At 41.1% G+C, this 12,400-nt stretch overlaps 1 protein-coding gene across 1 annotated transcript in view; it reads right to left on the reverse strand.

Moving 5' to 3' along the window:
- Positions 1–615: 615 nt before the first annotated feature.
- The window catches only part of LOC138982484 (chorion peroxidase-like), a 72,099-nt gene continuing 60,314 nt past the window's right edge, over positions 616–12,400 (reverse strand). The window contains exons 11-16 of the mRNA XM_070355787.1: positions 11,251–11,484; positions 8,246–8,479; positions 7,429–7,615; positions 6,518–6,684; positions 4,425–4,530; positions 616–939 (exon numbers count right to left, since the gene is read on the reverse strand). Coding sequence (XP_070211888.1) covers positions 885–939; positions 4,425–4,530; positions 6,518–6,684; positions 7,429–7,615; positions 8,246–8,479; positions 11,251–11,484 — 983 coding nt within the window. The 3' untranslated portion in view covers positions 616–884. The remainder of the gene's footprint in view (positions 940–4,424; positions 4,531–6,517; positions 6,685–7,428; positions 7,616–8,245; positions 8,480–11,250; positions 11,485–12,400) is intronic.

Raw genomic sequence — 12,400 nt, forward strand, 5'->3', positions numbered from 1 at the left:
AGTGAACAAAATTGTGTTATGTGTTTGAAATCAATAACTAAAAGCATTTTATTTGTGTGTATATGTAAAGTAAATATTGCTCTGTTTAGATTGGAATAGTGCGATGTGTGTGAGTGTTTATATATATATAAAAAAAAAACACGAAAGTGCCATTACATTTTCTGTTCTATTCGAAAAGTAAAGAACTGTCCATTTTGAAGAAAAATGTGTTGTTTTCTAAACTCGTATTTCCACGTTTGTTACATTTTTTTCAAATCCTTTTTTTTTTAAATTTGTCGATTCTTCTATATTTCTGGGCGGGGATGCTAGGGGGTCTTCCTTTTTTTTTTATCTCCCTCTTTTGTTTGTTTGCTTGTGGATTTTTTTATACACTGAGATAAAATGAAGAGTTTTTTTCACAAATACTCTCTTCTTACAAGCTTCTTGATTTGATCACACGTTTGTTTGTTTGTTTGTTTGTTTGTTCAAACTCAACCATGGAAAGAAAGAAATCAGACAGACAGACAGACAGACAAATACAAAGACGTTGACAGACAGAAAAAAAGAAAGAAAGAAAGAAAGAAAGAAAACAGAAAAAAAACATAAACGTTACCGCACACTCTTATCATTACACAAAAGGCTGTCATGCTTTATTTTAATAAAAAAAAAGCACACACAAAAAAACAAGCAATTACACTGTTCTTTCATGTCTTATATTCTAAAGATCTTCAAAACGAGATCTACTTTCTCGCACTCGGGCAAAGAATGTAAAATTTATTTGAAAAATATCATAAGAAAAACAGTTTAAGTTACGAGACAATCCGAAATCGCGGACATTACTGAAGTTAAAGTGATGACGTGTAACAAGTGACGCCCGGGTGTAAAATGATGAAAGCGCCCTCTGTTTACCAGGCATCCAGGTTCATTCTGGAGATGAGGCCACAACCCACCCGAGCATTGCTGCAGACACAAACACAACTTACTTTTTTTTAATTTACGTCTCAGATACCTTACATTCTCTCCCTCTGTCTGTGTTTGTGTCTGTCTGTCTGTGTGTCTGTCTGTGTGTCTGTCTGTGTGTCTGTCTGTTTGTAACTCTCTTTCCCACTCTCTCTCTCTGTCTGTCTGTCTGTCTGTCTGTCTCTCTCTCTCTCTCTCTTTTTTTTTCTCTCTCTCTCTGTCTGTCTGTCTGTCTGTCTGTCTCTCTCTCTCTCTCAGTCTCTCTTTTTCTCTCTCGCTGTCTCTCTGTCTCTGTCTCTCTGTCTCTCTGTCTCTCTCTCTCTCTCTCTCTCTCTCTCTCTCTCTCTCTCTCTCTCTCTCTCTCAGAGTTTCAAACGAGCACTGTATAATTATTACATGTCTACCTAGATTGCAATACTGCTCTTAACATATGCAAATAGTTGTCAACATTAGGCAAAGAATCATGAACTCAAAAATATGTTGTATATTATATGTATTATGTGTAATAATTGACTTTTCATCATCATCATCATCATCATCATCATCATCATCATCATCATCATCATCATCATCATCATCATCATCATCATCATCATCATCATCATCATTTACACAATTATAATCATTACAGGCATTATTGTCAACGTCGGCATCGTGTGAGTTTGACCGTCGATCACTTTATATATATATATGTTACAGGCATTAAGTGAAACCAGGCATTACGTGAAACCAGGCATTATGTGTAATGCCTGAATATCGTTTGATAGAATCGATCGAACAACAACACCTTTGACTCGCGCTCGTTTCTTCTTCTTCTGACACTCTGCGCACAAAGATTGGTAAAGTGGGGTTCACGTAGGACAGGGTCCAGATTGCATTCATCTTGCTAAAACAACATGTCAATGTACCCGAGCGCTACATTCAAACTACTAAAGATCGTGAACAACTTACGTCGAATAATAATAACAAATCTTCCTTATGAGAAAAAAACCACTGTTTACACAGTGTGTCTCAAGCGAACATTAATAATAATTTGATATCGTAGCTTTCAACAGCCCCGGTATGTGAGATAACACAACGCAATTTTCTTATTAGCTGTTTTTGTTCCAGCAAGAACGATACAGTCAGTGTACTAAGCCTTTTTTTGTTACCTCCCTTTGACATTATAATTATGTGTCAATTACTCTATCAGAGACAGCATTGGAGATAACCCGGTTTCAGTATTGTTTCACGATAGACGTAGAGCTGAATACCAACACTCAAATATGTTTTTGACAAACACCACACATCACTTACTTTCCCAAGAGATGATATTCATGACGTGACTTTGTCGTTTTCTGGAAGGCAGCTTTTACTTCTTCGATTGTTCTGAAGTACACAGCTTTCGGGAGCAACTTTCTGCCGTCCTTTTCATAATGTTCAAACAAACGTCGAGTAAACAATTGTTCTTTTTCATTATCCTCCATGGTGACGAATAAGCAACTGGTGAAAACTCGACTGGAAATATTGGACCTCGGCTTTCCATTGTGACATGCACTCACACTTACGTGAAATTCAAACTGTGGTGAACACTATGTCAGAAATACATTATTTTGCATTGCGAACAATCACTCATAATCGCAAAATTAAAATGTGCATTCATTTCAAAGCTCACTTGATTGAATGTCAGTTACTATATTCACACTATGACATTTTGTCAACACTTTGTCCTTAAAAAATGTTCTCACCGTCATCCAAGAGGTAATGTGTATTGCCTGAATTGCTTCAGGCAATAAGCGTAATTTTGAGAGTCAAATTTCAGGCATTACGTGTAATGCCTGGTATTTTTAGGCATTACGTGTAATGCCTAGTGGTCACAGGCATTACGCGTAATGCCTGAACATTTCAGGCATTACGCGTAATGCCTGGTTTCACTTAATGCCTGTAACATATACATAGAGAATACTACATGGCTTGCTGTGTCGAACCAGATTTACACGAGTTTTTTTTTATAAATATTATTCCTCTTCACTTGCCCTCATACAAACATACAGCATCACCTCGTTTCGATTTCCAGTCTACCGCAATTTTTAGTCAAAATTGACTTTAAATGTTGAAACAAATGTTCTTTCGTCATCTTGTCTCATATTACTATACAATACAATTATAAGGGCGAGGATCTCCTGCAGAACAATTGATTGTAATGCTGCTTGAAGCAGTGTGATAAAACTTGGCGGTCACAATGATAGGGACACTGTCATTTGAATTACCATCTGCATATTGCATTTCAACAGAGAGAATAAAAATGCGAACAAGGCAAAGACTGAAGAGCTCGGCAAAACTGCGACTTTTTCTGATGCGAGTTCGTAAAAAAAGTCCACAGAGAGCTGCTGTCGGCGAGATCCAGAATTGAAAATCAATAAGATGGATTGTCGTTCGCCTTATGACATTTATAGGCACTGTCCTTCACGAGAAAACAGTTCGGCTCACTATCTCAGATCTCAGATGGATTGTCGTTCGCCTTATGACATTAAAAGCGCACTGTCATTCGCGTGAAAACAGTTCGGTTCACTATCTCAGATCTGCCCAGGCTTTTACATACCCGAGTGACTTGGAATAATAAGCCGTGAAAAGTAGGATATGCGCCGAAATGGCTGCGATCCGCTGGCCGATGTGAATGCGTGATGTATTGTGTAAAAAAAATCCCATCTCACACGGCATAAATAAATCCCTGCGCCTTGAATATTTGCGCGATATAAATTGTATAAAATAAAAAAATAAAAAAATAAATCCGTGCGCTTAGAACTGTACCCACGGAATATGCGCGATATAAGCCTCATATTGATTGATTGATTGATACATGGGGAAATACCATCCCTCCATAGGTACTCATGCCAAAGTTCTGCAGCTTGACAGCTTCCTTTGCAGAATTGAATTTTTATTTCTTGAATTGATTTTGCACTGAAACTGACACCGGTGTCATTAAATGAATTATTTCAGTTGAAACATCATTTCACTTAGAGATTCCCACTCTCCACAGAAAGCATATACGTGACAATGTTGAGATTGGGAGTCGAATCGGTTACATTGGAACGACTGTTGTTCCTTTTGAATGATCAGTTGCATCTTAGGTTATAATTATGTAGGAATGAAATAATAGAGCAAGAAAGGAAGTAAGCAAGCAAGTGACAAGAAGAATACTATCTCTTGACAGGCAGTTCTTAGGCCCCCCCCCCCCCCCCCCCATTCTACCCCCTACCCTTCCCCGCCCCCTGCTTCCAATAGCCTGCACTCTCAGCTCTTGAAGGCAACACGAGGCATGGAGAAAAATGTCAAGCAAATCAGTGAGGAAGGAGGCAAGATCGGAAGCAAGCAATCGAACAAGAATAAGGCGCAAATAGATTTACTCATTTACAGAAAGTTAAAAATCCTCGCTCTCTCAAGAGCTGTGGAAAAAAAATAGCCGAGCAAGCAAGCAAGTGAGAAGAAGGTGCAGATAGACTTACTCATCGACAGCCAGATTAATTGCTTTGGGCTGGATCTGCAGCTGGTCGTCAAAGGCGTCGCACAGCACTCCTGAGAGCGACATCTTCTTGATCTCAGTAAGCTGCGCTGTAAACACACACACAGACATAGCAATGACATGATGTTTTGTTGTCGTTGTATAAGGCGTGTATTTGGGGCAATTGTCTATTATTGTCTTCTTGGACTTATAAATAACTAGCGCGCAGTTAAATGACAAATAGAAAAGGACATAAATGCTTCGTGAGACATATATTTATCGAAACAAACAACTAAGTGAGCAGAAAAAAAAGAAAGAAAAACAAGTCGCGTATAAAGGCAAAATTACTACATTTAGTCAAGCAGTGGAACTCACAGAATGAAACTGAACGCACTGCATTTTTTCACAATGACCGTAGTCCGCCGCTTGTGCATAACGGAGTGAAACTGACGAGCCTGTTCAGCGCGGTAGTGGTTTCGCTGTGCTGCATAGCACGCTTTTCTGTACCTCTATTCGTTTTAACTTTCTGAGCGTGTTTTTAATCTAAACATGTCATATCTATGTTTTTGGAATCAAGATGAAATTGTTTTTAAATCGATTTCGGAAATTTAATTTTGATCATAATTTTTATATTTTTAATTTTTAGAGCTTGTTTTTAATCCAAATATAACATATTTATATGTTTTTGGAATCAGGAATCAGGAAATGATGTAGAATAACATGAACGTAAATTTGTATCGTTTTATATAAAAAAAAAAATTATTACAATTTTCAGATTTTTAATCACCAAAGTCATAAATTAATTTTTAAGCCACCAAGCTGAAATGCAATACTGAAGTCCGACCTTCGTCGAAGATTGCTTTACAAAAATTTCAATCAATTTGATTGAAAAATGAGAGTGTGACAGTGCCGCCTCAACTTTTAGAAAAAGCCGGATATTACGTCATCAAAAGTATTTATCGAAAAAAAGATATCATTCCCAGGAACTCTAATGTCAAATTTCATAAAGATCGGTCCTGTAGTTTGGTCTGAATCGCTCTACACACACGCACGCACAGACACACACACAGACACAGACACAGACACAGACACAGACAGACACACACACACGTACCTAAAGTGTGGATGGTTACCTAAGAGGCGGCACTGGGTGTAGTGCCTTTCTAGTGCACTTGCACTACAACAGCACTGGGTGCAGTACTCGCTCCGGCATCGAAGAATTTTGCACTAAAAAATGCACACAATTTGACCTATTTCGTCGCCTATAGAGGACGGAAAGAATGTCATTTTGAACATTGTTATGACATTCTTTCCGTCAAAAAAGTCAATTTAAGGGTGTTAAATGAAGCGACCATCCACACAATTAGGTTGCCATCCAGAGTTTAGGTTGCCATCCACGTGTGGATGATTGCCTTATGGTGATTTAGGCAACAAAACCTGTGGAAACGTGGGTACACACAAACACACACACACACATACACACACGCACACACACACACACACACACACACACACACACAAACACACACATACACCACGACCCTCGTCTCGATTCCCCCTCTACGTTAAAACATTTAGTCAAAACTTGACTAAATGTAAAAAGGGGTTGGGTCATTTACCAGTGATGTCGTCATTTAAAACATCGAACAGGGCATCGCCAAGATTTAAAGATCGTCAAGAGAAGTCAACCAAAACCAATTACATAAAGTACTGATCTCTATCAAAACTTCAGATCAGTGAGAGAAACAACAAGATATGGGGCGCAATGCGTCCATCAAATATCATTATGTTTAGCATTCTGAGCATGGAGCTTAACAATAACATAGAATAGACGATGTTCGGAAACAGCTCTGTCAGGATTTCCAAGCGTTGTTGAAGAGTTGCGCCCCGCTTTAGAGTGACAAACAATAACACGTGGTTGACCAGTTTAAACCACGATCGCAGCGAATAACTGACTCCGATGTGTATGTTATGCAGTGTCCGCTCAATATGATCTTATTTCCGGAAAATGTTTATTGGTGGGCAATCGAGGCCCCATACAGTAAAGGAGACAATGACGGCACGGAAATAAATACAAAGAAAAACTCTGGTAGTTACCGGCCGTGAATCCTTCGCTGCTGGTCCTCTCGTACCAGAAGCGATCGCCATTCTTGAGGTCACGGAACTGCATGCCGAGCAGACAGGCGTAGGTCTCACCCACCGACCCGCCGGCCACTGGCCTCTCGCTCAGGGCTCCGCTGTACAAGTCGATGTCATTCGTAGTGCTGCAAACCAAAGGACACAAACTACAACGCATGTAGCCTGACAAGAAGGTTTCATTGTCTTGTGCAAATTTACTAAAATCAGTAGCAATACAAGTACCATTATCGCCAATCAACTCATCTGTTCCGCATGGAACATTGGTTTCGGCGTTTTGTCGACTCTCTATCTTAGCTATTTGCCATTGACTCGTTTGGCCGACAGATTAAAGAACAACTTGACCGGATAGTTTGCAAACAGAAGACCCGATTCTCACGTCACCGACTGACGACGACTGCTCACCGACGACTATTGCTATATTTCTCTATTTTTGTATATATCTATTTTTTACTTCTTTTTCTTCTTCTTCTTCTTCTTCGTCGTCGTTGTTGTCATCGTCGTTGCCGGAAGCCAGGACCCAGTTCTGGAGATTCTTTTGCGATCTAAAGAGCAGCTTCTAACAACTTTCTAAACCAACGTCTGATGCCTCGTCCCTGGAACTCAGAAAAAGAAGTCGTCATAGCCGCCATTGTCGTTCTCTGGATTCATCTTAGTTTTCGTCGCTTGTTCTTCTTGTTCTTGTTCGTCTTCTTCTTTATCTTCTTCTTTATCTTCTTCTTCTTCTTCTTCTTCTTCTTCTTCTTCTTCTTTGTCGTCTTTGCTATCGATCCTGACCATAAATACCGCCAACAACCCCCACCTCCCCCAAGCCAACCCCACATCTCGCCCTCTCCCCTGAGATCAACATCACAAACTCCATTCTATCTCACCTATAAACACGCTGGAAGACATTTCCGTCGGGTCCCATCTGATGGAAGTCCTCGATACGATCCAGACTGCAGAAGTCGCGCCAGTCATTGTAGGGTCTGAGGCCGTGGTCGCGACCTCGCTGAATGTTGAGGGACACAATGTCTGTCCCGGTACGGGAACCGTTCTCGAATAGGTGGTTGGTCATGCCTGAAAATGGAGGAGATGTGAATATTGTGGGGGAAGAGATTTTGAGGTCACGGAACTGCATAAAGTGTTTCCGGTTCCCCGACCGTTACTTTTTTTCTTCTCCCGACTCGTCAACTTTTTGTTGTTGTTGATCATTGATTCACACACAAACAAAATAAATTTGAAAATTAAAAAAGTCGATTGTTCTCGGACCGACATTATTTTTTCCTCCCGACTCGAGAAATGTTTGTTGTTGTTGATCATTCACACACGAATAAAACATTTAAAAATGACAAAACTCGATTTTGCATACTTGAGATTGCTGGTATGGTTCATCTAACCGCAACTCCTTCCAGTTCAGTTCGCTAAATATCCACCCACTCCCAGCCCCTACCAAAACCTACTCTGCAAATGACCAACAGTATGGGAGCGGTGGGCCTCCTTCGCGTATGCATGCCCTGAGAATACTCTCTGCGACACCCCTGTTCCCCACAACACCCTACCCCAAAGCCCTCAACTTACCAACACAGTACTAACGGCCGAAGACCCTCTGCGACGCCGCTGAAGCTGTTTAAGACGGTTATGGGGTCGTTCAAAGTGTTTCAATCAGCCCGCTCCCCTCAACACCCTACCCCAAAGCCCTCAACTTACCAACAGTGTACCAGCGGTCGACTTCCTGGGCGGGGGCTCGAAGAAGACCATTCACAACGCCCATCAGGTTGTTGAGGACGAGGTTAGGGTCGTTGAAGACGTTCTGGATGGGCACGTTAGCTCCGTCGACCTGGAGGGACGCAGGGATGGAGGAGTGTCCGAAGCGGAAAGCGGCAGCGGAGAAGACATTGGCCAACGTAGCATCCACCTCGGTGTCATAACTTTCACTGGAGTCTGTGGTCGAGGAATACGAGCAAAAGAGGAAAAATAAGATAAGTCACTTCGTAAGAAAGAAAGAAAGAAGGTAAGTAAATAAGAAAGTAAGTAATAAAGTAAGTAAGGAAGTAAGTAAGTAAGTAAGTAACCAGCTTATAAAGTAACTAACCGACCTTTTTTAACGAGCGTAATTTTATTAAGTTTTATCCATACCCCCTCCATGCCCCCGCCTCCACTCCACCATCCTTCTCCCAACACCGATCACACTCCACACCTACCATCCCCCCTCTTCGCCCTCCCCCCCCTGTACTTCTCTTCGCATCCCTCCCCCCTAATACACACACACACACACACACACACACACACACACACACCACCACCACCACCACCACCATCACCACCACCACCGCCAACCCTCACTTGATGAAATTCAGATTCAATGTTGGTCATGACTGAAAATGGAGGAGATATATATTTATAGAAACCAAGACCTTCACCAGTGCCAGTACAAGAGAACACTTTGAGGTCAGACACCGCATGTCTTGCACATCGTCCAACATTATCTACATGCTGTACTGCAACAAGTGTGACCATGCACAGTATATCGGGGAGACAAAAAACAGTCTCAAAACCCGCTTCTACTTGCATAGGTCACACATCCAAAAAAATGTTGGTACACATGTGACAATGCACTTCAGTTTACCTGGACACTCACTGCAGGACATGCGGTGTTTACCCATCGAACAGGTGTACACCAACAACCCTACACACAGGCACGAGAGGGAACAGTTTTGGATCAGAAAGCTACAAACAGTCTTTCCAAGTGGACTAAACACTGTCACCAAATAAATGTCATATGTGACAACACCTGATAGTTGATGTAACATTCCTGCGATCACGTCCGGGACGTGTTTAACTTTTGAAAGTCAATTTGACTACAACTGTGTAAAAGATATGTACTTTTCATGAACCGCCTGTTTTACAGTGATGAACTTGTATACATTGTTTTCAACCATAGGGACAACCCTATCAATTGAGAAAGGAAACTAACTTGCGTCGATCCAGAGCTTACCACATCGGATGTTGAAAACAGAAAAACAATTAATCTACTTGCTAACGTATTAACATGTCAACGCACATAAGCGGGCATGTAAATCTGCATGTGCCCGTTAATACAACAATATGTATGTGTGTCTGCGCGCGCGCGCGATTGCGTGTGTGTGCGTGTGTGTGGATGTACCTGTGTCAGTGTGTGTGTGTCTGTGGGTACATGATGATTATGCAGGGGTGTGTGCTAGCACGTGCGAACGCACTCAGTGGTCATGCAACGAGCGTTCATGTGCATACTATCTTTCACCTTTACTTGCCCGTTTTGAAGTCCTCAATGTCTCCCACCCACCTTGTTATCATCCAGGTACGTGTTCAGCACTGCATCATCTTTAACAATCCACTTGTTTAGAACTAGGCTTTGTTACTGTCTTATTCATTTTTGGAATTCCGGCACGCAAAACATATTACGTCATGTATAATTACGTCATAGACAGACATTGCGTCAAAGGATATTTGTAAACATCGTGCGAGCTAATAATAGAACACCCTGACGAAGGCCACGAGGCCGAAATATTGGTGAAAACGTGAAGGCTTGTTTTGGTTACTTTTTCCATATTTGTTTGTGTATATTAACAGCTATTGTGTTTTCAGCGTAGCAATAGGGCCCGATATTTAGACGAGACAAGTATAATGCCGACGAGTCGAAGACGAGTCGCATTATACTTGTTCGAGTCTAAATATCGGACCCTATTGCTACGCTGAAAACACAATAGCGTTTATATAGCTATTCTGACATTAAATTCTGTGTTAGAATCATGTTTTTGTCAGCGACAAGTACCAGAATGGTCCATGTCGTTGATTGCAGACGACGGTTCCCTTTCCGCATGAAGCCACGGAAATAACCGAACATTGAAAAAACCCCGGACATGTATTACGGAGACAACTCGAGATAACCGGATGCTTAGCATTACGTCAATATGTTAGGAATCATATGACGTCATGACGTATCATGCTTGCCTACGTAGATTGTATGTTCGAAAGTCTGACTTCTGTTGGGAATTCGCGTGGTGAAGACAGCGGTAAATCTGTAGATGATAAGAGAACAAGGATTGTCTCAGAAGAAACGACGAAATGTTTCAGACCGGTAACTTCATTTCAACATTGCACTATACAATGGACGTTCTATGTGACAGAAGAGTTTGCTGATTTTGTGTTAAACATTGGAGAGATCGTCTGCTAGAATCCGAGATAGGTCGCTTCAGATTGCAGCTTCTGGAAATTTGCAAGGTTTGTTGCCTGTTAAAGAACTGGATTTTACACGTAATGTAGGGCCTATATCATGTACAGTAAGCAACAACAAAAACACACACAAAGCAAATGGCATCGTCTGTCGACTAGTCACAGAGTGACAGAAACAAACCTGGCGAGGTATGCGTGTACTTTATACACGTGGAAGAAACCGGAACCACGCGTCTTTGTTATTGCCGATATCGTTTGGATATCGGCAAAAATGGCCAACTTTTGTATCGTTATGCTTTGATGATCGGAAAAGGGATGTGTGAGACCATCCAATCACAGCCCCCGAATTCCCCCACGTGTCTATCAGAATAGCTATATATATATATATATATATATATATATATATATATATTTATATATTGTGGGAGAAGAGATTTTGGGCATAGTCTGGCCAACTGGGGGCATGTTTTGTCAGTACACTAGCAACCGATCACACTCACCACTGTTCAAGCCATAAGTGGCCATGGCGGCAGTGCCAACGATGTTGGGGAGGTACTCGGTGTAGGTGATGTGCTGGATGAGAGCGCCCACGATCTTGCGGGTCTCCTGGAAGACGGTCTCGTTGTTCCAGTCAGTATGATTCGCTTTGAGTGCACGTGCAATCTTGTTGTGCTGGCGCAAGAACACGGTGTGCAGGGCTCCCAGCCCGGGGAACACGTTGGGTCGGGAATCACCTACGAGAAGAAGAATTCAGTGCTCAAAACGGTTTAAAAAAAACGATCGAAGTTTAAGGCATGGCCAAATCTTCCAACATGCCTTAAACTCTCAATTCTTAGTAAATGTGATATGTTTTAGTGTTTAGTGCAATTCTTAATTCTTAGTATATAGTATTTATGTCTGTAACCGCCCGACACTGCCTGGCAAATGTCCTTTTTATAAGGACAGTAACATTTTGAGTCTTTGAGTCTTTGTTTACATTTAGTCAAGTTTTGACCAAATGTTTTAACATAGAGGGGGAATCGAGACGAGGGTCGTGGTGTGTGTGTGTGTGTGTGTGTGTGTGTGTGTGTGTGTGTGTGTGTGTGTGTGTGTGTGTGTGTATGTGTGTATGTGTCTGTGTGTGTCTGTGTGTGTCTGTGTCTGTCTGTGCGTGTGTGTGTGTAGAGCGATTCAGACTAAACTACTGGACCGATCTTTATGAAATTTGACATGAGAGTTTCTGGGAATGATATCCCCGGATGGTTTTTTTTTTTCTCGATAAATACCTTTGATGACGTCATATCCGGCTTTTTGTAAAAGTTGAGGCGGCACTGTCACACCCTCATTTTTCCATTAAATTGATTGAAATTTTGGCAAAGCAATCTTCGACAAAGGCCGGACTTTGGTATTGCATTTCAGCTTGGTGGCTTAAAAACTAATGAATAAGTTTGGTCATTAAAAATCGGAAACTTGTAATTAAAATTATTTTTTTATTAAACGATCCAAAAACAGTTTCATCTTATTCTTCGTCATTTTTTTTATTCCAGAAACATATACATATGTTATATTTGGATTACAAACAAGCTCTGAAAATTAAAAACATGAAAATTATGATTAAAATTAATTTTCCGAAATCGATTTAAAAACAATTTCATCTTATTCCTTGTCGGT

This window comes from Littorina saxatilis, linkage group LG12, assembly GCF_037325665.1.
Source record: "Littorina saxatilis isolate snail1 linkage group LG12, US_GU_Lsax_2.0, whole genome shotgun sequence".
NCBI classification, from domain to species: Eukaryota; Metazoa; Mollusca; class Gastropoda; order Littorinimorpha; family Littorinidae; genus Littorina; species Littorina saxatilis.